At 40.3% G+C, this 27,995-nt stretch overlaps 2 protein-coding genes across 9 annotated transcripts in view; both read right to left on the bottom strand.

The window, feature by feature from the left end:
• Window positions 1–140: 140 nt before the first annotated feature.
• marveld2a (MARVEL domain containing 2a) lies at window positions 141–11,305 on the bottom strand. Of its 7 annotated transcripts, none has more exons than XM_055060597.1 (10): window positions 11,227–11,305; window positions 9,351–9,428; window positions 9,013–9,092; window positions 5,806–6,771; window positions 4,882–5,102; window positions 3,801–3,836; window positions 3,516–3,679; window positions 2,759–2,930; window positions 2,181–2,231; window positions 141–1,519 (listed from the first exon to the last, which is right to left on the bottom strand). In XM_055060597.1, the coding sequence occupies exons 4-10, from the start codon at window positions 6,752–6,754 to the stop codon at window positions 1,400–1,402; spliced, it is 1,713 nt and encodes a 570-aa protein (XP_054916572.1). In that variant the 5' UTR covers window positions 6,755–6,771; window positions 9,013–9,092; window positions 9,351–9,428; window positions 11,227–11,305; the 3' UTR covers window positions 141–1,399. The 7 variants fall into 7 exon arrangements, with proteins under 7 accessions (XP_054916572.1, XP_054916574.1, XP_054916573.1 ...); XM_055060599.1 differs by having other exon boundaries at window positions 9,046–9,092; XM_055060598.1 differs by having other exon boundaries at window positions 9,373–9,428.
• An 829-nt stretch (window positions 11,306–12,134) lies between these two features.
• The window catches only part of pi4kaa (phosphatidylinositol 4-kinase, catalytic, alpha a), a 40,114-nt gene continuing 24,253 nt past the window's right edge, over window positions 12,135–27,995 (bottom strand). For both annotated transcript variants that reach the window (XM_055060630.1, XM_055060631.1), the window contains exons 43-54: window positions 25,516–25,636; window positions 25,309–25,438; window positions 25,141–25,211; window positions 17,889–17,961; window positions 17,543–17,723; window positions 17,342–17,446; window positions 16,640–16,765; window positions 16,401–16,521; window positions 16,090–16,249; window positions 15,896–15,985; window positions 15,710–15,793; window positions 12,135–15,547 (exon numbers count right to left, since the gene is read on the bottom strand). In XM_055060630.1, coding sequence (XP_054916605.1) covers window positions 15,496–15,547; window positions 15,710–15,793; window positions 15,896–15,985; window positions 16,090–16,249; window positions 16,401–16,521; window positions 16,640–16,765; window positions 17,342–17,446; window positions 17,543–17,723; window positions 17,889–17,961; window positions 25,141–25,211; window positions 25,309–25,438; window positions 25,516–25,636 — 1,314 coding nt within the window. In that variant the 3' untranslated portion in view covers window positions 12,135–15,495. The remainder of the gene's footprint in view (window positions 15,548–15,709; window positions 15,794–15,895; window positions 15,986–16,089; window positions 16,250–16,400; window positions 16,522–16,639; window positions 16,766–17,341; window positions 17,447–17,542; window positions 17,724–17,888; window positions 17,962–25,140; window positions 25,212–25,308; window positions 25,439–25,515; window positions 25,637–27,995) is intronic.

Genomic DNA, 27,995 nt, shown 5'->3' with positions numbered 1-27,995 from the left:
AAGGTTGATCTTACTACAATGAAGTTTATTGTGAATTTGGAAACATTGGTGGCCATTTAAGAAATCCTAAGATGAGGATCTACTTTCTCTACGGTCAAAACCTTTTGCACCAGGGAACAAAATCACCAAGATAAAAGTACTCATTTGTTATTATTTTATTATGTTTGTAATAGAAACATTTTATAGTATACTCACACTATAAAATGGTAGAAAAGAAACTAAGACAAGTAGAGATATTTATCTTAGTGAAAGAACAATGTACGATTCAAAAACCTTTTGGGTTGAATGTTTTCTACTTTGTTGATCTAAAAACATATTTTATGGTATTCAGAGAAAAAAAAACTTGCAGTATTTAGTCAAGCTTAATGTAAGGGTATCTTCTCACTCGTACTTACTATTATGTTAAAATGTAAGCAATAAAAACGGGAAGAGATTTGTTTACACCCAATAGTTTTGATTTAAGAAGATATAAATTGGTCACAATGAAAAAAAAAAGTTAAAAAAGGAATGAAATTTACAGAAAGTATGTGCATCAGCACTATATTACACTGCAGGGACAAACTGAAGTAAATGTGAGTATAAAAATAAAGTTTACAGTACCAACTCTATGATCTTTTGCATCACTTGTCTTCCCAGCACAAATAAATCGTGTTTATTATGGGAAGTCAAAATAATTTTATTGGATGGCTGCTATATCTTCTCATATTCAACTTCGCTCATTGAAATCATAAAACAAAATTTTGAATGGGAAAAATCAAGTCCCTATCTCTCCTAATCTGTAATAAATCAGACACTTTGGAGTGCTACCTGACACGGTATCGTTAAATAGAATCTATAGTGTTCACACACGCGCACACATTAAAAGACAGAGATGCATTAAAAAAAAGGAACAGTGTAGCAGTAAAAACAGTCCTCCCAGAAGTTAAAAGTTTTCTGCCAGTTATTTAAAGCAGGACATTTTTAAATAAACACAAACTGCCACAGAAATGAAGAGGAGGTGACCAGCAACAGGGACACACAGTTCAACACACAATTTGTTGAACTGTGTGTAACGTTATTCGGTGTCTGAGCGCGACAGTGCAGTGAAATGTATTTGAATAACTCAATGAGTTGACTGTAGTGAAGTAAAGCTCTGAGAAGTGCTGATGTGGAGATGTTTACCGTTGCATGTAGCCATGGCGACCAGCTGCTTTGAGATCCAATCTGATCATCTTCAGAAATGATGAAGCATGTTTGCCCTTTTCATTTCCCACTTGCAAGCTTTGAAAACGCTTCTGACAGACAACAGATTAAAAAACCAAAACAAGCCTCAGTAGCTGTTAGCGCCTTTTTTCAGTTTGAATCAGGCTTCGTTTCCCTCTTCAGTCCCATGTCCACCACTGGAGTCGCAGCTCTAGCTTTAGCTGTATCCGTCGTTCCACTCCATGACTTTGTCATATTCCTGTATCCTCTGCTTGATGTGCGACAGTTTGCTCTTCAGATACTCGCAACGCTCCTTCTTCTCCAGGAAAGTCGGATCCTGCAACAGAAACGTGAGTCACAGGGAGATTAAGCTCAATTTTCCTCCTCGTTTCATCTTACAGAAGAAAACCTTGTTCTGTGTGAAGATGGGAATCTGATACGTCTTCGTTCCCTGAGCTGCAGAACTTAGTTGTCCAGTTAAAAAGCAAGCAGGAATCCATATTGTTCTGTTACAAGCTCAGTGGCTTTAATGAGCTCAGGGTACCTGCAGGTTTCATTCAGTCAAGTTCAAGACAATTGAGTTGACTATCAAACATGACATTTTAAAAAGATAAAAAACAAACTTCCATCGTAGCTCCTTCACTTTAAGCAAACTACATATTCTGTGTGTGGGAATATGAAGACTTCTTGCAAGTTTATCTGATTTATTTTGTTCACTTGTGTGTTCACTTTTTTGAAGCAGCTGAAAAGTGAAAAATGTTAAAAATGTAAGATTTCTTATGAAGCGAGATCATTTTACGGTCAAACATCACAGAGAGTGACAGACGGACAGCTGCAGCTGTTCTGGGACCTTCACCTGATCTAAATATTTAATTTGTTGAACGACATTAATCTATGTGCAGTGGATCTACAAAATGGGAGTTTCCACTTGCTTCCCTACAGATGAAGTTGTTGATAACCATCCAAACACCACAGAGGAAGAAAGACGCTGAGCTCACATTTTTCTTCCTCTGATACTCCTGCAGGATCCTGTTGATGCGCTCCACCTCCTGCAAACACAGAGGAAGTATTTAGCTCAGGTGAGACGGTGACGGAGTGAAACCGTGTATGGAAATCAGACGCAGGGAGACAGAATTCAGACAGCGGAGCTGAATGGAGCCGATAAGGAATCTGAGGGAGGGGGGAGGAAGAGGAAGTAGAAACAGAGGAAGTGACGGGACGGAGTAATGAGGCGCATTTTGACAGCGCGGACAATGGAAGGAATTTTTCTGAACAAGCAGAGTCTCGTTTGTCAAAACTGATACACAAACACAAAGCAGTCAGAATGAAGCCAACACTGGATTACAGTAGTTCACCATATTTCTCTTTATTTACTGCATCAGTGTTGTGAAAACGTATTTGTCCCCTGAAAGATTTCTTGCTTTGCCTTTTTTTTTTTTTTTTTTTTTTTGATTCCCTACTTCAAAAATATAGAAAGCAGTTTCATACAAAATGAGATAAATAAACACATACAATTCTGTTGTAGATTAATTAATAAAATACTCAATTGAATACATATGTGTGTGTGACCAGTCACCGTTTGGGTGCTGGGGTTCTGAGGCAGACTGTGCATCATGGCGTCCATCTCATCAAACTTCTTCAGCGTGGCCTGCACGTCGGCGTGGATCTCCTTGTACTCTGCGTACTGGTCGTTGAACACGGCCCGGTACTGGTCCCGCTCTTCATCGGACCGGATCGCTGGGTACTTCCTGCAAATAACCCAACATCAGGAACATTGAAAACATGACTGCTTTCATAATCTCACTTCTATTTTTGTTTTTTTCTTTTCAGAGAAACACATGTGTTGCACATCAGTTTTAGCATCGTGCTAACCCGACTGAGGCGATTCAATGCTCAGGGTGTGGAGAAGTGTTGGGTTTCTATTTTAATCAACATTTCAGCTTTATTTAAAGTGTACGGTGACGGTACGGTGGCCTGCAGGTGCAAACACACGAATGATGCGAACTCCAGAACACAAGAACAAAAACAGAAAAATGCTGCAGTTACAGAAAAACACTTTTGACTAAACACTTAATTAACTATAGAATGATGTATGTTAATTGTTACCTCTTACATCATGAAATATTTGTTTTTATTAAAGCTCTCCTCATTAAATATCCAGGTTTTGTTGGCTGCACTGTGCTGCAGCCAACAGCTAATATCATTTCTGCCAAAGTGAGTTTATATTATGTAGGTGGTATGTATTAAAAGGACACCATGCAGGTGGTAGAACCCAGCTGTTTACACGTCTAGTGCAAACTTCCCTTTTCTTTTGTATTTATGGCACTACTTACGCAAGATAATCAGGCACAATGACCGGCTTGGGGATATGTCCCGACGGTATGGCTCCCTGAATGATCTGTGGAGGAAATGGTTTGGGTGCAGCTTGGATGGGAATGACCGAGGAGCCTTGGACCTGCTCTGGGAATCTGGGGGCCGGAGCAGAATCTGGAACCGCCTGAGCAGAGAAAAGCAGCAAAATAAATGCATTAATAGCGATCAAATGCACATCTATGTGTGTGTTTTTTGTTTTGTTTTACAGTCCAAATGAAGGTGTTAGTTTCAAACAACATACTTACAAGTGACTGCACAACATGCATCTCAGAAGGCACCATCTAAATGCACAAACAGGGAAGAAATTTGTCTTTTTTCTTGCAACAAGGTAGTTTAACACATCAAAACTCAACGTGCTGCATAGAATCACTGCAGGATCTAAAGCTACACAATATCAGAAAATCTTTTTGTGACTATAATTTTCAGAATATACTGCAGAACAGCTTGGACTAGGCCATTGTAAACAAGAAAACGCATTGATCCATCTGACCTGTATATTTATGGTGACTGTTCAGCTAAATGTTGAACTTCTGCCACAGTCCCAGGTCATATGCAGACTAATGTTTTCTTCCTGGACTGCCCCATATTTAACTCCATCAAATTTTCAGGGACTAAACTACGACGGCTCATTAGGGCCATGGCAGGAAAAAAAACACAACAAAATGAAAAAAAGCTTTGAGGTTGATCTGTGAAATTTTCTAGGAAAAAACAAAAACAAAAAGAAGAACTTTTCTGAGTGTGAAAATAAAAAAAATTACACACAAAATAACATTTTGTGATTAATATCAAAAATTTTCTAGGACATTTTCTGAGTTTCAAAAGCTCACTTTGACTTTTCACACTCAGAAATTTTATTTTTGTTGTTTGTTTTTAGAAAATTTCTCTGACTAATCTAAAAATTTAAGTTATTTTCCTTGTTTTTTTTTCTAGAAAACTGCTGTATCTTGGACAGAAATTGAATCCTTTTTATTTCTATCAACAATGGCCCTAATGCACCGTTGTACTAATTGCCCCTTTCAAATTTTAACTTGGAGCAATAAAAGTTGCAACATTTAAGTCAATCATAAGTTTTCGGGAATCCCAGGAGGCTTCAGACACTGTTTTAGTTTCCTTATCTGTTACACAGACCACACCTACTCACTCTGGTGTGTGTGTGTGTGTGTGGGTGTGAGTACATTCTGTGACTAGATCTGTCCTAACATCTCTGCAGATCTTGTTGAAATGAACTTCCCCTCCTAACAGGAACAACTCAGTGAGTTCCAGGAATCCCAGGACCTAGCCCAGCTACAGGAACAAAAACACGCGCACATCTGGCTGAGCTCTCACCTGCTGGCCATTCTGCTCCCGGTACCTGCGGGCAGCCTCGTGCCTCCACAGCTTGAGACAAACGATGGCCCCGATCAGATACATGACCATGGTGACGAAGAGGAAGATGATGGCGGCGGTCTGACCGGCTTCTACTCTGCAGAAGGCCCCATTTATTGGGTTGTTGAAGACCGGGTTGAAGCAGAGACCTCCACGATTGGTGTCTGTGACATACACAATGGCTGGGAAAGAAAACACGGTGGAGGTGTTATCATGAGAGAAACTGGGGGGAAATTAAAGGTGCAGTTCCTCTAAAAGTAACAGGTTTATCAACAAACAGCTCTGCAGATCTGGGACTACTAGTTCATCTTTGGAGAAGCCTGACGAGGAACTGAGCTGAGCTCTTTTACTCCAGTGCAAATTAGGGTCGGGACTTTAACTCTAATTTCCTTTAATTATGTGTATTTTATCATTATCATGTATTTTATCATGCTAAACACATTAATCCACCAAATCACTTTTTTCAAATAACTCGAAAAATTTACAGAACACACTACACTTGAACTGGGAGATATTTTAAATGTCTAAATGTCTAATTGATAAAAAACACAACCGGAACAAAGAATAAAATGAATTATTATGGACTAAGATGAAAAACTGCCCCTTCAAAAATATTAATCGTCAGAATGGAAATCCTTCACGGTACCTCATTTTAATTTATCGTGATTAATTAACACCGTCTCTATATGCAGCAACTTTTCAGACTGGTCAGAAAACTGCTATTGGTGCACCACTAATCAAAATAAAATCTGTTTAAAGTACTGACTAAAATCACACTAAAACACTATCATGGTTCCAAAATTCACTTCTATTAAGACCAAAAAACCTGGAATTGAAAGAAAATAAAAATAAAAACACTAGACGTGTTACCCAGGTTAAACCCACCTCCTGCCATGTACAGTATGGCCAGAGCCAGGTTTAACACAAACTCGGTCAGAGGCCACCAGTTGGAGTCTAGCAGGATGGTGCGGTAGTACATGGTCATCCCCAGCACCAGCAGGATCACAGTCACCAACCAGGCCAGTCCCACCACCACCAGCACGAACGGAGTCTTGGGTCCGGTGTAGAACGATCCATACATTCCTCCGTATCCTCCTCCAAAACCTCCTCCAGGAGAAGAGTAGCCGAACATGTTGTACCACTCATTGTCTTTGTGGACGTAAGCGCAGACGCAGGCGAACACAGCGGCCCCCAGCAGCAGCTCCACGCAGCCCAGGATCCTCAGCAGCCCCGCCCACGACTTCATGTAGCCATAACGCTGGTGGTACTCCTCCACCCGCTCGCTGTAGGTCAGAGCTGTGTGCTGCGTGCGGCCCGACACCGACCCATGAGCGTCCTGTCCGTTTAAAAGCTCCTTGCCGGAGTTGTAGCTGCTCCCAAAGCCGCCGTATTGGTCTCGGAAGGACCCGTGGAGGGATGGGGAGTGTGGCGGGGAGCAACGCACCCCCTCGGTGGTGCTGTTGTTGTTGTTGCTGGAGGACTCGGGCATGGACCAAGCCTTCTTGCTGCTGCGGTTGCTCCCTCGGAAGAAGTTCTTCCAGGAGTCAGGGATGAACCGGTGGACCGGCTTGATGTCGATGGCGGGATCCGGCTCCGGGTCGGTGTCCTCCTCGCTCTCGCTGGGGTCGAACTCGGGGCCGACAGGGGGCTGGTCCGGCAGAGGCGGAGGAGGAAGAGGGTCGGCGCTCTTGGCCAGATGGGGGGCCCTCTGCTCCTTCAGGGGCTGCAGGTCGTACGACTCGGCCAGGGGTAAGGACTCATGGGGAACCTGGTCATAAAGCGGCGACTGGCGGACACGCTCAGTGCGTCCGTGGTAACCTCCTCCATAGGACATGAGGATGCTGATGGTCCCTGGAAACATCCACACAAAAATGAAGAGGTTGTGCTGAAAAATCTTTGACACAAACTAGGGCCAGGCAACATGGACTGAACGATTTATCATGATATATCACTGGGAAATCTTTGTGATATTATTGTAATCGTATTTTCAAATGTATTGCTATCGAGTGATACGCCTTTATTGAGCAAATAATGGAGAAAAATAGTAAAACTAATAGTCCTGACAGCTCAGACTGTTTTAGGGGCTTTTAACCATAAAAATTGGAATTCATTGGGACAACAATAAACCAAAATTGTATTGTGATAAGAAATGTATCACAATAAATAAGAAACAATATGATGAACACCCACATCTCCTACAAACACAAAAATCTTTCAGTTCAGTTGTTATTTTTAAGAGATTTTTGGAGAAAAGTGACTGGTTTTATTGTTGATCTGAGCGTCTTTATTTAGGTTTTAGTTTGTTTACCACTGTCAGTTTCAGTGTGGTCTCCTCCGTTTTCCTCTTTCCAGTCATTCTCTGTCATTTGCATAAAATTTGCTTTTTGCATGTTTGTTTTTTTGTGTACTAAGACAAAAGAGAATCCAATACAAAGAAAGTCTGTTGGCACCTCTGATAAAAACCTTAAAATAAGAAATAATTTAATTTATTAAATTAAAAAAACTATTTATCTCAAAGGAAAATTACATGTCTTATCTAATCTCATCTTGAAGGATTTGTGATTGATGGTAGGTAGTGCTCCGGGCTCTCCAGTAGCATTCAGTCCTACAACGAGTCTGAAGAGGCCTCTGACTGAAGAAAGTTGCAGTATGAAAACTCACAACTATACCTGACCTGCTAACAGCTCAATATCAGGGCAGCAGAGACAATATTTCACAGCTACATGTCCCGTATGATGCCATCAGTTGTTGCCAAACTGCTAATCTATCACATCAGCTTTTGCTGATCCTTTTTAAATCTGTCTGGTTTGATGTTTGTCTTTGTAATTATCACTTATCATGTTACTTGCTACTGCTTGAGGCAGTTTTAAGCCTTTTTGACTGTGGCAACTCTTGATGAAGTCTAACTCCAAAAGCTGTCAGTGTGATTGAAATTGTTACGTTTCAAGCTAATTTCCTCCTTACAGCATCAATCAACACTACATGCATTTTACAGTAGGATTGAATGAAATGATTACATATTGTTTAGCAGTGGAGTTCCACTACTGAACACAGCTGACGTAGTGAAGAAGATCTTGTATTATTATGTGGAGGCATTATTTTTCATGCAGTCTGTTTCTGTGAAGACCTTGCAGAATGTAGTAACATTTGTGGTACATTTTAAATATATATTTTTAATCATCACAATAATTAGAAAAATAATTCATTTTTATTGATTATTAATAAATAAGCCTGTCACAATTAGCTATCAAATAATAACATGATAAGTTGAAATGAGCTCAATAATTTCCACTTTGATGATTGATATTTTTTGAAGAGTAATTTTGATTACAGAGAATTGATAAGCCATTTCATTTGTGTGTTTGGTTGTGTGTGTGTGTGTGTTTGTTTCCGTTTCATTAATTGTTTTTGGTTGTGTTTTATTTTGGATATTGAAAATATCTTACAGCTTGAGTGTTAAGTGTTCTTCACAAAGTTAATGATTATTGGTCTTAGAGAGCAAATTTACATCATTATGCCATTATCAATATATCAGCTTAAAATGGTCACATAATAATATTATCATGTATCACAATAATTAATGGAAAAATTTGCTGTCCAGCAAAATCTGTTACGGTGACAGGCCAAGTGGTAAGTCTTGTCCCTATAAATGCATTTATCTACTGACGTAAAAGATTTAACAACTGAAATTAATATCACAACAGGACAGGAAAATAAGTAGGAAATATGAGAAGAAGAAACCACTGGATGAAGACGAAATACCAATCATTCTTGCAGAAACTCTGGAGTAATCAACACAGCTGCTAAGAATCACCACAGAAAACACCCTTCAGCCAAAAGCCCTCATGAGTGAAGATTTGTCCCTCCATGCAAGATGGGACAAGAATGCATTTTTGTGCTGCAGCTAAATAAAAAGAACTGAATTCCCACGGTGCTGTTGGAATTGCCACGCATCGATTCCAGGAATGTTGCACTTACCGCTGGCTTCAGGAATCAGCACAAAAATACATTCTATACAACCAATCAGACGAGTCCGGAGTATGAAGAGGGTAAAAAAAAAACAACAAAAAAACAAAGAAGGAGCTTCAATACCTCTTTCACACGCAGTCACTCAACACGACTTACATTGGCTTGCAGGTCAGAATGCAAACCTTGTATGAACGCAGAATCACCTGTAGAGACAAACACGCACAAATGAAGGCAGAAAATACAAACACTGACACATCTGTGCCTCTGATGCACTTGGATGTTCATTGTGCTCTGTCCAGGTCTGCACATGATGATGGCTATTAGCTTTGGTTCAAACCAAGCATGACACTGAGGATTTAAGTGGTTGTTCACACTATAGAAATGCTGATCAATAAAATAAAACTGATTGACTGCTGTTCGGATAAAAACGATTTGTGACATCACAAGAGTAAATCATTTACCAAATAGTATTTTTTTTTTTACTTATTGAACCTTGAAGCAAATGATGTACAGTCAACTCCAGGAACAGCAGCAGTCTTCTGAAAAATAAAAAAAAGAAAACAATCTAAAAAAAAGTGTACAATACTGGATTGAAACAACTTTTTCCACTTCCTGTACCGATGCAGATGTCTGAGGTTTAGTATCGGCCGATACAGAAAAACAGTTGAATTGACTTAATTCTTTTTTTTAAGCTCAGACAAAAATGAAATGAATTACAAATTTCTTTGATAACTTTGCAATCAGTACAGCACATTTAAACACACAGACAAGCCTGGCCACACATGTAAAAACAACTTTCATTTGTTCAGTCAGTGCAGTTAGGAGAACAGCTAATGTTTAATAAATAGTAAATAATTGGAGCCTGACAAAAACAATAAGCGGATTAACTCAGGCAAACATGCAAAAACCTCCTTTCAAACGATTCAGAAAATGCAGTTAGGAATTTTAAATATAATGTAAAACCAGCAATAAAGTATGACGTCGCTTAGAGCATAAAGCATAGAATTGGACTAAATAGATCTGCCCTTAATATCAGATCTACATCTCTGAAACAACACTCTGGATGCACATTATGACCAGATATTGTCATTCCATCGTATCAACAGATGACGTCGAGATCGAAAGAGCGTCAAAATTACTTCACAGCATATCAGCTGTGGTTGAAAAGCTTTATGTTACTTTATGACAACTACCCACTTGAAATGGTTAGTGTGACAGGGGGAAGCATAGTCTGTTACAAATCAATGTTACAATATGTTTGCATGATTAATTTCATGCAAACATATGAAATTAATCATGCATGTCCGTAGAAGTTGGACATGATTCCACCCATCTACCTGTGTTTCCACCTGTGTTTTGCTAATATGGTCAGACTATCTATTGTTACTTATTTCTAGTGAACATATGGATATTTCAGCATTTCATACCTATAAAATATATCTGTGCACTTTGCTCACACACAAGAAAAACAGTTGTTTTCCAGCCAAAACCTTTCACGGCTTTTCTAACACATCTGTTCTTCCACTAAACTTTTAATGGATCGAGCTTCTTCGCTGTTTTTTTAAATGAGAAAATATTCTAATTTGTCTAAAAGCTGAATCTTGGGCTTTCACGGAATGTATTTTCATCAACATAACAAAAGTAAATGAAAACGTCAACTTTATAACCATAGGAGTTTCACCTTTTCGACTGGAATTGATATTGCCACCTGTATTGAACAGGAACATGTATAATCTTACATAACTTTAAAATATGATCAATGCAAAACTTAAGTTTAAACTCCGCCACCCCTCCTTTTAATAATCTTTTAGAATGATACAAATATTTTTAATAATTGAACTCCCATAGTGATACAGAAATGAAGTAGTAGTATAGAAATGCAGCTTATGGTTATTTTTCCAAGCAAATAGAATAAAAATTTTGCAAAACTTCCAAATTTCTCCCAGAAACACAAAGCAGGAAAAAAAGCCCAACATGCTTCTGTTTCCAGAATAATCAGCAGGGTGTGCAGCAGAGGAGGCCTGTGATAACAAATAAACCTGAAACTCTGGAGGAGTTTAAAGTCGGCTGGACTCTTTCTAAGCTGCGTGTTTTTAACTTACGACGTTTAATGTCTGTTTTCTTGATTAGTAGGCGTTATGTTTTAACTTCGGCTAATTTTATAGCGTTTACCAGGTAAAAAGGGCGGCGGAGGAGCGAATTTCACTCGAAGTGGCTACGAATAAACTCGGCGTCATTTTTACAGTTGACTTTTGACTTTTCAACAAAAAAGCCTCTTTGTTTGTGTCTTCCGGCGCGCGCCCCTCCGCGTCGGAAAGAACCGTGAAGGTCTCCTACCTTGTTCACTGTGCTTCGGTCCCCACTTCTTGTTTCTCCCATTTCAGGAACATTAAACCGCAGGTTTCTCTTGACGGAGACCACGTGACCCGCCCATCCCTTTGACGTCACCGCGCAGAGGGGGAAGTTTACCTGTGGCAGTTTCAGCCAGACACCTGAGAGCCGCACACACTCACTCTGTGACTCAATCAGCTGTAAATAAGCTGAAATGTTCCCATATCTGAGCCACAGGAAGAACTCGCACAATGTGTTGTCAGAAATACAAACGAGACAGAGGAACAAACACGACACTAATTTTCTTACGACTTTCTATTGGCCGTCCTTTTGAAAAAAAAAAAAAAAAAATCCACATTTGTAAGATGCCCTTATAGTAGACACCCTGTCAAGATTGTGGTTTAAATATTGATTAACTGATCAGATTAATAGTTATTACAAATATTTATATATTACAACATATATACATTTCATGACCACACTGTGCCATTTTGTACATTTCAAAACAAATATATTAACGGTAAGAGAGAATAAAGCAGTTCCTTGAATGAATGTACAGCTTTGAGATATAAAGACAAAATATTATCTAATTGTGTCACATTCTCTGTATGCAAGCTTCATACTTTAAGAAATGATAGTCAAAAGTAAAATTACTTGATAGAAATTGGAAACTTTCCACAAAATTCTTGAAGGTTTTACTGAAGGCAGCCAGGAACACAAAGTTGACTAAAAAATAAGAGAAAAGGATGGAATCAGGGCCTCAGTGGTAGAGGAAATGCCACAGAAAGAAGCAACAGCTCTCAACGCAGCTGTCCCAGGTTCGCTTCCCAGTCCGGCCCTTCTCCTTGTCAAGCTCCTAATGAATAGAGTTCACTATAGTGCCGAAAAAAGAAAAGAAAAACAAAGGGCCACACTGCAGTGAAAATGTTCACATTTATTGCAGAAATAACTACAGTTTCAGAAAGCAGACAATCTAAAAGGTGCAATGATACATAAATAAACCAAGCAAAACAAACGCACACTGATGTCTACGCAGAAATCTTTATAAGGACATTTATTAATGCCTTTCTGGCATAATACCTTAAAGCTGTGAATCTTATTGCATCTTTTTGTGTGGCATGTAGATGTGGATAACGCCACCAGAATGATCTAGAGGTCAATAACATGTTTTGGAGTGCGAAAAAACACAAATCAGTCCAAAATCTGTCAAGCTGACCCTGATCTGAGTAAGACACCTTAAACATTGTCCCCCAAAACACCCTAAAACTGTTGGTCCTCATGAAGACACCTTTACAGACACACACACACCAAAACAGTAGACATGATGAGTCTCCTTTAGATTTCAAAAACATCTCTCTGATCACAGCAGAGGTGAACACTTCAGGTCAATTTGCAAACACAACAGCAGAAAGACAGCTGCAGAAGTAGACACACACACACACACACACCCACACCTGGCAATGTAACACAGGGCGATACGATACAGCACTCAGACGAAGCGTCAGTACACAGAAATATATTGCATAAAGTCTTTTTCTTCTCAAGTGTTACTACAGCTTTTTCTACCGACGGTAGGATAAATGGCTTGTATCGGGTAATATCATCTTGAGCTCTGTCTTCAAGAGGCTTCATTTAAATGTAAAGACACATAATAATATGAGGAATGTTTTAAAACAGCAAGCACTGATTCTGACAAACTTCACTGGACAGGAAATAAATGTAAAGACAGACCCTGAAAAGCTGAGTCAGTAAGGGAAAAGGAGCACAAAAAAAAAAAGACATTTACAATTAAGGGGTCACTGAAAAACAAATCCAAGAGAATATAACATTAGAAAATCCGAAATTTAAGAGGGTAAACCTGAAAGAAACAAAAGTTGCAAAAACGTTCATTCTTTCCACAATTAGAACTTGTGCTTTTTCATCAGTTCTCCACCTTGCAGTTGTATTTTTAATGCGAGGCCAGTATTTGTCTGTAGACGGAAGAAAAACAACTTTAACATGACAGCTAATGGAACATGATTGCTTTTAGGAAATGTGTTTGGACATCCTGATTTAGCGTATGTGGTATATTTGCAGCTCTTTTATGCCCTTTAGAGAGAGTTGTTCCATAGTAAAGCAGGAGATTGTCAATGACTTTGTAACGGCATAAACTCGTAACAATATGCGTTTAAAAAAACTTTAAACATTTGCTATATTTGTCATGTTGAATACTGTAAGAGAAGCATCTGTAAATCCATCAATATTTCTTCCCAATCATTCCAAACTTCAGTTTTTATTTGCCATATCTTTATCAGGCTAAAACCAAAGGGACTCATTGCATGTAGTTATTTAAAAACATGTCAAACATGTTTGAAATAAGCTTGAATCTTTTTCATTTTTTATTCTGACAATTCCTGTTGCTTGTTTCTATTAGGCAGTGCCACCTGCTTCTTATCTAATAAAAACAATGTAATGACTGCATCAGAGTACTTTCATATTACTGATTTTTCCAAGTATGTAAAACAAATGTGACTGAGTTTTTCCTCGTCTGAGATGGTTTATATTAGAAAACTTGTCCATTTTTCCAACTTCCAACTTAAAAACTTCATAACTTTTAAACATCATTGTTTTTGCTTCAGGTAGAAAAGATGGAAAAAATGTTTAGTTGAAGAAACTCTGAACTGTTGCTGGAACATTATTATTATTTTACCTGTTAGCAATGCCTTTTGATAGTAGTCTTGAAGTAAAAAAAAGCTCTAGCCCAGAGTATTGCTCCTGTCGTCAAAGTCCACTCACTCAGTGTGACTATTTCATCCATTTCTTCTGACATTTCACTAGTGACCTCAGATTTATAATGCTGTAAAGTACACTTGATGCAAAGTGCCACGTTTCTGATGAAACAAATGAAAACCACTGTGACCTGTGCTCTGATAAATATATTCCTGAAATATAACTTCTTAGTGGAACTAATGCTAAAATTATAAGTTTAGGTTTCACAGAGATGCACCACTCAATTGGTCAGCGACCAGAATTGGATCAAAATGGTCAAATAATAATAAAACCTTTTTTCCCCAAATTCAATAAAGGGATCTACTTTAAAGCACTTTGTTTTGAGTTTACTCACAAAGTTGCAACAACATTGCAATTTCTGTTGGGTTTAATACTACCTCAGTCCAAACACTGTCGGCACATTTCCCTGCCATTTTCCAGCTCCAAACATAAACAACAAAAAAGAAAACAGCCATAATTGGAATCGATATTGGCCAGGAAAAGCCTGATCGGTGCATCTCTAATACTCAATTTTTGAGAATTTGCGTTAATATTGATAACGTGAAGTGCCTCACATAGAAAGGTAAAGCAATTCACTGTTGAGTGTTTTAGTGTCACTGTTTTTCTTAATGGCAATACTCTGCAGACATTTCATACCTAAAAAACTGCATCAACCAAATCTACAACATCTGGGCTGAAAACACTTTGGAAAGTGGAAGTAGCGGAAGAGCCCTATAAGTTATGGGTTGGTAAGTTCCTGTAGTGGACAACTGCCTTTTTGAAATGCGCGTCCATCAACACTGACATCAAAACGTGCGACACGAGGACGAAATTCGCAAGCTCCTTAAAACCCTGGTGAACGTAAATGTTAACATGTAACTACGACTGAAAAAGCTGCCTGTGTTCTAACTGTGACTCTACAGTATATATTCTACAGTACACACTACTGTAAAATCACAGCTTATTGTCTTTATATCTTTAACTGACAACAGACTACTGTTAGAATAAATGTGGACTGACTCTTGTAATGATATATATATACTTTATGTATATAACAATTTTTATTCATGTTCTTCTAAATCTACAATACTATCTGGATTGTTTTCATCTCTAAGAATATGCTGATCTATTGCTGATCTATAAAGTGCATTAAAGTGGGTAATAGCACAGCAACAACATGACAACAGTGAAGTTCCTGCTTTGACGAGCAGAAACCGAGTCCCTTTTTGACCTTTTTGACCTCCTTCTCCAAGTGGAAATCTTTAGTGTTTGCTGGTAAACTAACAAAAAACAGCATCAACACAAAAGTTAAAGGGTAATTCAGTAAAGGGTGATTTCTTGACAGATCCCTGTCAAGAAATTCTCTAAAACATACATGGACATTAATATTATAAAATCATAGTGTGCAGAGTAAAACTGGAGGGTTAAAGTGCCCAACTGCTGTCTGGTCAGGTCCTCGGAAACAATTGTCCTACAGATGCTGCTGTGGATTCAGTCAGTGGGAGCGGAGTTCTGCTGGACGGCCCCTCAGTAAGGAATCTGGTTCTGGTAGTACTGCAGCATGTCGTATGTTTTGCTCCTGTTCAAATGAAACGACACACAACAGATGGTAACCCAAAAGGGGAGTTTCATGTTGGCTGTCATTATAACGAACCGGACAGACATTGTTCTGGGGTATCCGCAGGTTTCAGCAAGTCAAATTTAAGACTTAAATTTATGACACTACTGATGCTTTTCTCACCTGCTACTGAGGAAACAACTCTGGATGACTTTTATCATGAATGCTGCTGCTTCTTTCTCACTCATCTGCGGATTAAAACGTCCCCTGAGAAAGAACAAAATGAACATTTATGGAATAATGACACAAAATCTCTACAAGTTTTGACCTACAACACAGATAATTTGCATCTGTGTGAGTTTTACTAACTTAAGAAGTTTGATGGTTTGTCCTCTGAAACATGGCAGCCCTGTATCCAGCATGAGAGTCACGAGGGAAACCACTGCATCCATGTAAGGCCTGTGAAGATAGAAAAAAACGAAAAGGGAACAAAAGGTCAACATCGGCAATAAAACCCAGCTGACAGTATAAAAACAACTTATTAAAATCTGGATGTTTCTTACCGCACAGCCAGATACCCTCTGACACACATCTCCATGAACCATTTGAAGGGCGTAGCCTCCATTTTTCCTCCCATGATCATCACCATCTCGTCAGTCAGCTTGATATCTGGCTCCCAGCCCAGGTTACCGCCTGGGGAGCTCTCAAACATAAAGCCGAAATCTGGATAAAACAAAATCATTTATCCAAAATCACTTTAAAAACACAACATTCAGATGTGACAAATTATTCTGTTGGTCCATGAAAGCTCATCTACACAGAGCGCAAGATCATCGTTCATGAAAGGGAGTTTCACAGGAAGCGGTGACCGTACCAATGTGGATGAGGTGGCCCTTGCTGTCCAACATGATGTTGCCGTTGTGTCTGTCTTTGATCTGCAGCAGGAACAACAGGAGGCTGTAGGCGGCCATGCTGCGGATGAAGTTGTACCGAGCCTGTCAGAGAAGAGGAGAAGAGTTAAATAAAAACTAATCTGTCAAAAAAAAGAAGAAGAAAAAGAAAAAAAATAGAAGACAATAATCAAAACAAAGTCAAATATTTCAAACTCCAGACCTTCTGGAAGGCCAGGGTGGATTCATCGCCGTACTGATTACGGAAATAATCGTACATCCCAAAGTCTGTCTGGCGACCGAGCTGGTCCCTGGATTTGCAGTCTGGGATGCATTCAATTACACCGCACTGAGGAAATGAGCATCAGTCCAAATCAATCAAGTTCTCTAAACGTCATTAGAATTCAGTAGGATGAACTTGTCTTCTGATGAACTTGTCTTCTGACATAAAGACAGAAGTTTTTGTTGCTTTAATTATATCTCATAAATACTGTTCCAACTCAGACAAACAGGAGATCAAAGTCACTGAACTTGAAATGCCAAAAATAACAAAGGACAGATAAATATTTGGTACAAATGCACCGATTTCAAAAATCTGGGTCGATATCCAACACTAATACTAGCGCTGGGTATCAAATCAGATTTGCTCTGTACTGATGTTAAGTCAAACAGAAAGGGCATGTTGATGTTTTTGCATTTTCGGCAAAAGAAGAACTGAATTATTTGTTCATCTACATTATTTAATGTTCTAATATTGAATTCAATAGTCTTAAATGGCTAAATATAAAATCTGAAGAATGTAGAAATTTTTTTTATCCATATTAATTGTTGGAATAATTGATAGAATAATCAACTACTAAAATAATTAGTTGTAAAAACAAAGATAGGTGTGGACTTGAAAAAATAGTATAAGAAAATGTGTTACCCCAGGCGCCGTGGCAACCACTCTGTAGGGAAAGACAAACAGGTCCAGACCCACCAGCTGGAAGATGTTCTTAAACAGCCCAATAATCTGCAGAGCCAACATGTCCTGGAGGACGGAGAGCATCACAGAACAGTCATGTGAAACGTCAGCCACTGCTGATAGTCTGGAGATGTCCGTGTTCAGCTGAACAGACACCAGTACCTGTCTGCAGTCGTCTCCCACTTTAAAGATGGCCGCCTGCCAACAAACCCTGCGCGATCCGTCTGAATTTTCCTCTCCGTCTTCCACAGAGTCGGACGGACAGCGAAGACCCTCCCTCTCCAGTTCACTCACCCCGCAGCGCTTCACCTTAAACTTGGCCAGATAGGGAGCCTTGGCAGCGCTGAACACACACACACACACACACACACACACACACACACACACACACACACACACACACACACACACACACACACACACACACACACACACACACACAGATGAAATACACACAGGAAGCCATGGGTCTGATGAAAACATATTCTGCAACATAAGACATAGTTACCTCTGCATGGGGGTTCCAGACTTGTAGTCGATGTCCAGCACTATGGCTTCTGGATTACTAGGTAGGTAACAACCTGGAAGATGTAAAGAAGACAAATAACTCAGGTTGTCTATGTTCTCATGTTTATTTTTATTCCTGTAGTGTGAGGCAGATCATTTTCCATACTTTCTGTGTGCAGTAGGCCTGTCACGATAACAAATTTTGCTGGACGATAAATTGTAACAGACGTTATTGTGATAAATGATAATATTACTGTTTTGAGAATGTTTTTAAGTGATACAATGATAATGGCATAATAGTAATAATGCAAGAATACCTTCACAAAAGTCAATAGACTTTAAATTGATAAAAACAATTTTAAAAAACACAATACGATTAATTTTGTAATTGACAGGGCCCAATTTTATTTAATTTCTATGGAAAAAGAAATTGTGGAGGGCCCCCTGTTGGTCAGGAGCCCTTGGAATTGTCCTAACTGTCCCCCTTGTCCAGCGCCTCTGGGTAGCATAACTTAATTTATCACTCAGTTTTTAACAGTTATATTTATGGGCTGGCTACGCTGACAACATGCTAAACAATGTCAAAACAACAAGTTAATGGTGGGTAACTACGGCAACCAGTGACAGTTTAGAAGCCCACTGATGTTTTCTGATGTCCGGGTTCGCGCGCATCAGCCGCTCTGAATATCAAATGAAACTGTGACATCACAATGTGACATCACAATATAACTCCAAAAGTAGAATTCTGACATCACCAGCGACTACATAAACTCCTCAGATTGATCTACTTTCATCACAACCTGTTAGCAGCCGTTGTTGATACGTGTCTCTTGAGAATTTATTGAGCAGTTCACAGTAAGACTTTCAACTTTGTTTGGTGCACATTTCTTGTGGAGATTGACATCAAACTTAACACGAAATCTTTACTGAGTTTTTAGAGAAGTGATTTATCTTAGAACCTGAAACAAGCAGAGGTCACAATGCAGTCCAACCAGCCTAGAGTTGAAGAAGTTTCATCCAACAACATTATCGAAAGGGAATTACAGCCACCCAAGCCAACCAAGCACAAGAAGAAGAAGGTGTCATTTGCAGTCTGGTGGGAGCTGTACGCACCTGAGGAGTTAAAGATTTCTGCTGATAATATCAAACAGCAGGACGCTTCACTGGTGGTTGAAAAAGAATCGACTGCCACAACACAGGAGACAGTGGACCAAAAAGGGGACAGACCAACACCTGAGAGTGAGTCCAATGAGAGGAACCAGGTACCATTTAAAACCTGGTCGGAGGAACACGTCCCCATTGACCAGGAGATTTCTGCAGGAAACATTGAAAAGCAGAACGACTCACTGGTCAGTGTAGAAGAGTCTATCGCTAGAGTGCAGGAGACAAATGAAATAGAGAAGGAACAGCCCTCTAAGTCTCAGGAACAGCCACCAAAGACCAGGAAGAACAAAAAGAAAAAGATACCATTTAAAATCTGGTTGGAGAAGCAGGCCTCAGCTGATCTAATTATTTCAGCTGAAGGTGCTGCAACGGAAGACGTTTCACCAGCTACCGAAACAGCATCAATCTCCCTACTGCAAGAGACAATAGATATAGCAGAGAAGGAAGAGTCCTTTAAGTCTTCTGCTCAAAATGTTAATGAGCAAGATACTTCTCTGCCTGAAGAAGGTGGTAATCAGGAAGATTCCTTGAAAAAGCAGATTTGTGCCAAGGAAACACCACTGGTCACTGAACCGGATTTGATCTCCAAAGCAGAGGAGACACTGGACGAGCAAGACAACGAACTTCTTCTTGTGCCACCAACGACCAGGCGCCGCAAGAAGAAAAAGATACCGTTTCATATCTGGTTGGAGAAACAGGCCTCTGCTGATCTCAGGGTTTCATCTGAAAGTTCTGGAACACAAGACGCTTCAACAGTTGCCAACCAGGAATCAATCACTGTAGTGCAGGAGACAGCAGAGAAGGAAGAGTCCTTTGGCTCTTGGGCTCAAAGTGTTAATGACCAAGACACTTGTCTGCCTGAAGAAGGTGGTGACCAGGAACATTCCTTGAAAAAGGAGATTTGCGACAAGGAAACGCCACTGGTCACTGAACAGGATTTAATCTCCAAAGCACAGGAGAGACTGGATCAGCAAGACGACAAACTTCTTCTTGTGCCACCAACGACCAGGGACCACAAGAAGAAAAACATACTGTTTAATACCTGGTTGGCGAAACGGCTCTCTTCTGATCTCAGGGTTTCATCTGAAAGTTCTGGAACACAAGACGCTTCAATTGTTGCCAAACAGGAATCGATCGCCGTAGTGCAGAAGACTACAGAAAAGGAAGAGTCCTTTGGCTCCTGGGCTCAAAGTGTTAATGACCAAGACACTTGTCTGCCTGAAGAATGTGGTGACCAGAAAGATTCCTTGAAAAAGCAGATTTGTGCCAAGGAAACACCACTGGTCATTGAACCGGAATTAATCTCCAAAGCACAGGAGAGACTGGATCACCAAGACGATGAACTTCTTCTTGTGCCACCAACGACCAGGCACCACAATAAGAAAAACATACTGTTTAATACCTGGTTGGCGAAACGGTTCTCTTCTGATCTCAGGGTTTCATCTGCAAGTTCTGGAACACAAGACGCTTCAATTGTTGCCAAACAGGAATCGATCGCCGTAGTGCAGGAGACTACAGAAAAGGAAGAGTCCTTTGGCTCCTGGGCTCAAAGTGTTAATGACCAAGACACTTGTCTGCCTGAAGAATGTGGTGACCAGAAAGATTCCTTGAAAAAGCAGATTTGTGCCAAGGAAACACCACTGGTCATTGAACCGGAATTAATCTCCAAAGCACAGGAGAGACTGGATCACCAAGACGATGAACTTCTTCTTGTGCCCAACGACCAGGCACCACAAAGAAAAAAAACATACCGTTTAATATCTGGTTGGAGAAACGGTTCTCTTCTGATCTCAGGGTTTCATCTGAAAGTTCTGGAACACAAGACGCTTCAATTGTTGCCAAACAGGAATCGATCGCCGTAGTGCAGGAGACTACAGAAAAGGAAGAGTCCTTTGGCTCCTGGGCTCAAAGTGTTAATGACCAAGACACTTGTCTGCCTGAAGAATGTGGTGACCAGAAAGATTCCTTGAAAAAGCAGATTTGTGCCAAGGAAACATCACTGGTCATTGAACCGGAATTAATCTCCAAAGCACAGGAGAGACTGGATCACCAAGACGATGAACTTCTTCTTGTGCCACCAACGACCAGGCACCACAATAAGAAAAACATACTGTTTAATACCTGGTTGGCGAAAACGGTTTCTTCTGATCTCAGGGTTTCATCTGCAAGTTCTGGAACACAAGACGCTTCAATTGTTGCCAAACAGGAATCGATCGCCGTAGTGCAGGAGACTACAGAAAAGGAAGAGTCCTTTGGCTCCTGGGCTCAAAGTGTTAATGACCAAGACACTTGTCTGCCTGAAGAATGTGGTGACCAGAAAGATTCCTTGAAAAAGCAGATTTGTGCCAAGGAAACACCACTGGTCATTGAACCGGAATTAATCTCCAAAGCACAGGAGAGACTGGATCACCAAGACGATGAACTTCTTCTTGTGACACCAACGACCAGGCACCACAAGAAGAAAAACATACCGTTTAATATCTGGTTGGAGAAACGGTTCTCTTCTGATCTCAGGGTTTCATCTGAAAGTTCTGGACCACAAGACGCTTCAATTGTTGCCAAACAGGAATCGATCGCCGTAGTGCAGGAGACGGCAGAAAAGGAAGAGTCCTTTGGCTCTTGGGCTCAAAGTGTTAATGACCAAGACACTTGTCTGCCTGAAGAAGGTGGTGACCAGGAAGATTCCTTGAAAAAGGAGATTTGTACCAAAGAAACACCACTGGTCACTGAACCAGAATTAATCGCCAAATCAGAGGAGAGACTGGAACAGCAAGATGACGAACTTCTTTTTGTACCACCAACGACCAGGCGCCGCAAGAAGAAAAAGATACCGTTTAATATCTGGTTGGAGAAACAGGCCTCTGCTGATCTCAGTGTTTCATCTGAAAGTTCTGGACCACAAGACGCTTCAATTGTTGCCAAACATGAATCGATCGCCGTAGTGCAGGAGACGGCAGAAAAGGAAGAGTCCTTTGGCTCTTGGGCTCAAAGTGTTAATGACCAAGACACTTGTCTGCCTGAAGAAGGTGGTGACCAGGAACATTCCTTGAAAAAGGAGATTTGCGGCACGAAAACGGCACTGATCACTGAACCGGAATTAATCTCCAAAGCACAGGAGAGACTGGATCACCAAGACGATGAACTTCTTCTTGTGCTACCAACGACCAGGCACCACAAGAAGAAAAACATACCGTTTAATATCTGGCTGGAGAAACGGGTCTCTTCTGATCTCAGGGTTTCATCTGAAAGTTCTGGACCACAAGACGCTTCAATTGTTGCCAAACAGGAATCGATCCCCGTAGTGCAGGAGACGGCAGAGAAGGAAGAGTCCTTTGGCTCCTGGGCTCAAAGTGTTATTGACCAAGACACTTGTCTGCCTGAAGAAGGTGGTGACCAGGAAGATTCCTTGAAAAAGGAGATTTGCACCAAAGAAACGCCACTGGTCACTGAACAGGATTTAATCTCCAAAGCACAGGAGAGACTGGATCAGCAAGACGACGAACTTCTTCTTGTGCCACCAACGACCAGGCGCCGCAAGAAGAAAAAGATACCGTTTCATATCTGGTTGGAGAAACAGGCCTCTGCTGATCTCAGGGTTTCATCTGAAAGTTGTGGAACACAAGACGCTTCAACAGTTGCCAACCAGGAATCAATCACTGTAGTGCAGGAGACGGCAGAGAAGGAAGAGTCCTTTGGCTCTTGGGCTCAAAGTGTTAATGACCAAGACACTTGTCTGCCTGAAGAAGGTGGTGACCAGGAAGATTCCTTGAAAAAGGAGATTTGTACCAAAGAAACGCCACTGGTCACTGAACCAGAATTAATCGCCAAAGCAGAGGAGAGACTGGAACAGCAAGATGACGAACTTCTTTTTGTACCACCAACGACCAGGCGCCGCAAGAAGAAAAAGATACCGTTTCATATCTGGTTGGAGAGACAGGCCTCTGCTGATCTCAGAGTTTCATCTGAAAGTTCTGGACTGGAAGACCCTTCAATTGCTGCCAAACAGGAATCGATCGCCGTAGTGCAGGAGACGGCAGAGAAAAAACAGTCCTTTATGTCTTGCTCTGAAAATGTTAGTGAGCAAGACAATTCTCTGCCTCAAGAAGGTGGTGATCAGGAAGATTCCTTGAAAAAGAAGTCTTGTAGAGAAGAACCTGTGATTTTAGCTTCCTTGGAAAAGCAGTGTTATTCCAAGGACCCTGTGATTTCCACATCAAGTCAAGCAAAATGTGCGTGTCAGACCACATCTAAGGAACCTGAATTGGGAAGTATTGAACTACAGAGATACTTAATGAGGCAGTTGGATGAAATGTTTGATGTAAATCGTAAATTAAATGCTAAACTCAAATACTATCAAGATCAGTTGAGGAAAGTACACTCTGAGCAAGGACAAAAAAGGAAATCAACAGGGTGGGGCCACAAGTGGGTTGAGTGATTGGTGTGAATCAGGAAAAGAACTACTGTTGTCAATTGGACATTATAGATGATATTAAAACAGACATCAGTAGTCATGTTCATCCATTGTCAAATCTTTATTTCCAGTTCTAAACAAAAAATAAGAAAACCAAATTTATTCATTAGAGGGACAATTTAGAAAAAGAAAATGTAAACAACATGGAACAAAGAGCCTTTAAGAAGTTTAAACCTATACAAATTGGTAAAAATGCAAGTATATGTAAAAAAAATGTATATATAAATATATATATATATATATATATCTATATATATATATTTATATATATATATATAGATATATAGATATATATATATATATTTATATATATATATATAGATATATAGATATATATATATATGTGTGTATATATATATCTATATATATCTATATATATATAGATATATATACACACATATATATATATATATATATATATATATATATATATATATATATATATATATATATATATATATATATATAGATATATATATAGATATATATATATCTATATATATATAGATATATCTCTCTCTCTCTCTCTATATATATATATATATATAGATAGAGAGATATATCTATATATATATAGATATATAGATATATATATATATATTGATTTAAAGGTAGCTAGATGGGCACATCCAACTACAATTTCTCCCTTTACGAAGGGAGAAATCTTAGCTAGTTGGGCGTTCTAAGACTGTAGCTTGCGATTTCATAACCACTCTTTCTGTAGTGTGTGGTGTGTGGTGTGTAACGGTAGATGGTCATGGTCGCCCGATCTAAATCAGGGGTTTTCGTAGACTGCAAGTGTTAACGCAGCCTGTTGAATGTGACAGGTAGCCAATCAGAAAGCCCGGATTGTCCTCTGTTCTTTCTGAGGGGACATTATGTAGGAGAATCCCAAACAGCTGACATGGCGCAACGCGAAGTCCAGCGGACATTGGAGATGATATGTGGAAACAACATTAACGTTTATTCCACATTTCTGCAAAGAATATAGAAATGACAAGGGGAGGAGTTTATCAATTGCTACCGCAGTTGATGAACCCAGTAAATTTTCAGCTGTTCTTTGTTATCGTGACATAGACTATAATGATTTTCATTCAGTCAGGACTGACACTAGTCACATGCATTGCAGGTAGATTGTAGTAAAGCATTAATTAATGCCTTGTTTTAAAATTAGTTAACTGGACTTGTCACCATTATTTTATGCCCATTGTTGGACACCATTTCCAACAATGCTTGGGTCCCAGAGATGAGTTGGTATCACCACAAGGGTGCACCTACTCCCTTTTTCCTTTGTTGTAGTATTGTGCAGTGAGAACTCGTCTTCCGCGTTGTTGTGGAGGTGATCATCAGAGATGATCACCTCCACATGATGAGGTGCAGAACGATAAACTAACATTACTTTTCTCATGTATGAGACTATAATGTTAGTACCGTGGAGATCTGGCTTTACATGGATGAAGCGAAATGAAGTGAAAGTGTGGAATACTATGACAGTCCCTAATTAAAATGAGGTCAATAGTTTTAATTTATCGAGCGATTAATTGATTTATTGTTTATCACAACAGGCCTAGGCCTGTCGCGATCCATCCCAGAGAGCCGTTAGGCGATAACAGGTTACCTGGCTGCACTTTGATGTCCGACAGCGCTTTGAGACAAGCTCGTTTTCTCTCCTCCCCCTTCGGAACCGGCCTGAAAACAAAAAACACAGACAAAACAGATTCATATTAGCTTCTTAACCATTTTGTAACTTGCCAATTTTCCAGCGAAGAGACTTGGCTGCACTTACTTGATGATGGCGGACACATTGGTGATCTTATTAAAGAAGTCAAACTCTCTTTGGTAGAAGTCTTTGGCCGGACCGGACAGAGAACCCATGATCTCCTCCACCATCTGCTCCAGCAGCTCCCCGATGTCAGCTGCATGGACAAACACGTCAACAAAAGAGCCATGGTGCGACTCTTAAGGTCTGCTTCGGGTGAACGATGTGACTCACGATCTTTCTGGTGTCCCTCCTCGTCCATGAAGATGTTGGTCTTCATGTTCCAGATGAACTGATGGGCCAGAAGCTGAGACTTCTGCGCCGCCCACAGGATGTACTCCCTCACGTAACCCATCTGAACAGAGAGAACGGCTCATACCATCATGCTTTTCCATGATGGTCGAGAAGGTCGCCATATATATGGTCGCCATATATGACGCCATATATGGCGCCATATATGGTCGCCATATATGAAGATGGCGGACGGTGCGGAGTCCGGCACGGGCGCTTCCTTCTCCATTCCTCCCCGAACTAAACCGCAGATCTACAAAACCACTGATGGGAAACTTATAGTAGAGGATGAGTTTTTAAATTTTCTTGTGGTCAAAATCAAGACTATGTGTCAGGAAGAGCTTGTGCTGCTTGCATCAAACACATTTGACTTTGAGTGGATTGAGTCCTCTAGAAAAGTACTGTTTGAACTGTGTTCCAACTCTAAGCAGCGATACATGGCCTTCAAAGGAAACCAGAAAGCTGCAAATGCCATAAAAAGCTGTTTAAAAGTTCTGAATGAGTGTGGGGAAGCTATTCCACGCTTTGTCTCTCACTTCCTGGATGAGCTGCCACCTGTGACGTTCAACAGCCTGGACGTCTCCAACTTACTCAGCAAGATAGAGCGCTTGCAGAGCGAGGTTTGTGCCCTAAAGCATACAGTATCACGCCAAGTGGATGTTGAAGAGAAGTTGCGTGAAGTTACCGCTACCATTGACCGCAGAGTTGCTGCAATGGAACGGCATTTGGTGTCTGGCGGTGGAGGATCCAGCAGTGTCGATGTGCCTGCTCTAGGAATGCCCAACGCTGGAGACATGAAATTGGCTGTGAACGTTTCTGAGGAGGTGGTGGCATGCATGGATTCTGCTGCAACAAACTATGTTACCGCAGATAATGCGGCTTTGCCCGTGAATGGGACCTACACCAACTGTTCCAGGACTACTGACGAGCCTGTTGCGGTGAGTGATAAGCTAAGCTCTGCTGTAGATGCCTGCCAGCTCACCCACATGGAACTTGGTGGTGAAACAAGGCCGACGTAAGAGAACCGAGAGCCATCCAGCTCATCAAAAAGGCCAAACTAAACCTGAGCGCAAAAGACCAGCGCCTATTATTGGCACTGGCGCACAAAGCACCATAAAAGTGGTAAAAACGAAGCTTGCCACTATCTTTGCAACTAGATTTGTGCCAGATCTAGATGACGAGACACTAACGAACTACCTTAAAGAAAAGCTTGGGCGTGATGTTGAGTGCCGGCGTATTGTCACTGGGAACACAAGATATAGTTCTTTTAAAGTCAGTGTGGAGTGTCAGAACGCTGCAGAAGTGTATAACCCAGAGCTGTGGCCAGAGGGTGCGGTGGTGCGCCGCTACTATGAGCCACGGAATAAACCTACAATGTCTGAAGGACCTGGGGTGAGCACCTCTAGTGATTCCAGAAGGATCGATGGGATGGCTGCAGTTACTTTCTCATAGACCAATTCATGCGTGTTATTTCTTACAATTGCCGGGGACTGCGTGTCGTAATACAGCTGGAGATAAAGCACGACGTCTGGTTGTGGATAAACTGTTGCAAGAATGTGAAGTTCTTTGTTTACAAGAGACTTTTTTATCAAACAAGACTTGGAAGTTTGAACTGTATTAATGATTGTTTCTGTGGAGCTGGTGAATCTACTGTGGATCTTTCTATGGGTATAGTGAGGGGTCGAATCGCAGGAGGAGTAGCCATTCTATGGCACAAAAAGCTGGATCCAGTTTTAAATGTCATCAGAACCGGTGTTGACTGGTGTATTGCTGTTCATTTTAAAATCGAAAACAAAGAATTTATCATTATTAATGTTTATACACCATATGAGTGTCCTCAGAATGAAGACATTTATTTGAATAGACTTGCTTTCTTGAGCTCTTTTATTGATGACCATTGTTTTACCTCTGTGTATGTAGTAGGTGATATGAATGCAGATATCTGATGAACATTCCTCATTTGCCAAACATATGCATCAGTTTTGTGATGATAATAGTTTATTACTGTCCAGTCAGCTCCTGCTACCTGCAGAAAGCTATACATATATAAGTGAAGCTTGGCATACAACGTCATGGCTTGACCATTGCATTAGCTCTGCTGATGCCCATGCTGTTGTAAAATCATTAGAAATCCTATATGAGTATTCAATGTCGGATCATGTCCCATTTTTAATGATGTTGGATATTAAAAATCTCCCAGAGTTTAAACGGGGGGCAAATAGTGCTCCTACATTTAAAATTAACTGGTCCACACTCTCTAAAGATGACTTACTCGTATATCGTATGAAAACTGATCTTCTTTTGAGTAAAATAAATCTTCCTCTTCCAGCTATTACGTGCTCAGATGTTAATTGCAGTGATATTTCTCACTGTACTGACCTCCATACTATGTATGATGTCATTGTGGATGCTTTGTACCAGAG

The sequence above is a fragment of the Poeciliopsis prolifica genome, unplaced genomic scaffold (genome assembly GCF_027474105.1).
Source record: "Poeciliopsis prolifica strain line A6 unplaced genomic scaffold, Auburn_PproV2 SCAFFOLD061, whole genome shotgun sequence".
In the NCBI taxonomy this organism is placed as follows: Eukaryota; Metazoa; Chordata; class Actinopteri; order Cyprinodontiformes; family Poeciliidae; genus Poeciliopsis; species Poeciliopsis prolifica.
This window is presented reverse-complemented; position numbering and strand designations above follow the sequence as displayed.

Bases quoted from the DNA above. Each gene is read 5' to 3' on its own strand.
- marveld2a (XM_055060596.1), bottom strand. From the start codon at position 6,781: ATGTTTCCAGGGACCATCAGCATCCTCATGTCCTATGGAGGAGGTTAC. The intron at 3,837-4,881 runs GTGAGAGCTCAG...TTGTGCATTTAG, and splicing joins GGGAGCAGAATGGCCAGCAG to ATGGTGCCTTCTGAGATGCA. The intron at 2,232-2,758 runs GTGACTGGTCAC...CTGTGTTTGCAG, and splicing joins AGAACCCCAGCACCCAAACG to GAGGTGGAGCGCATCAACAG.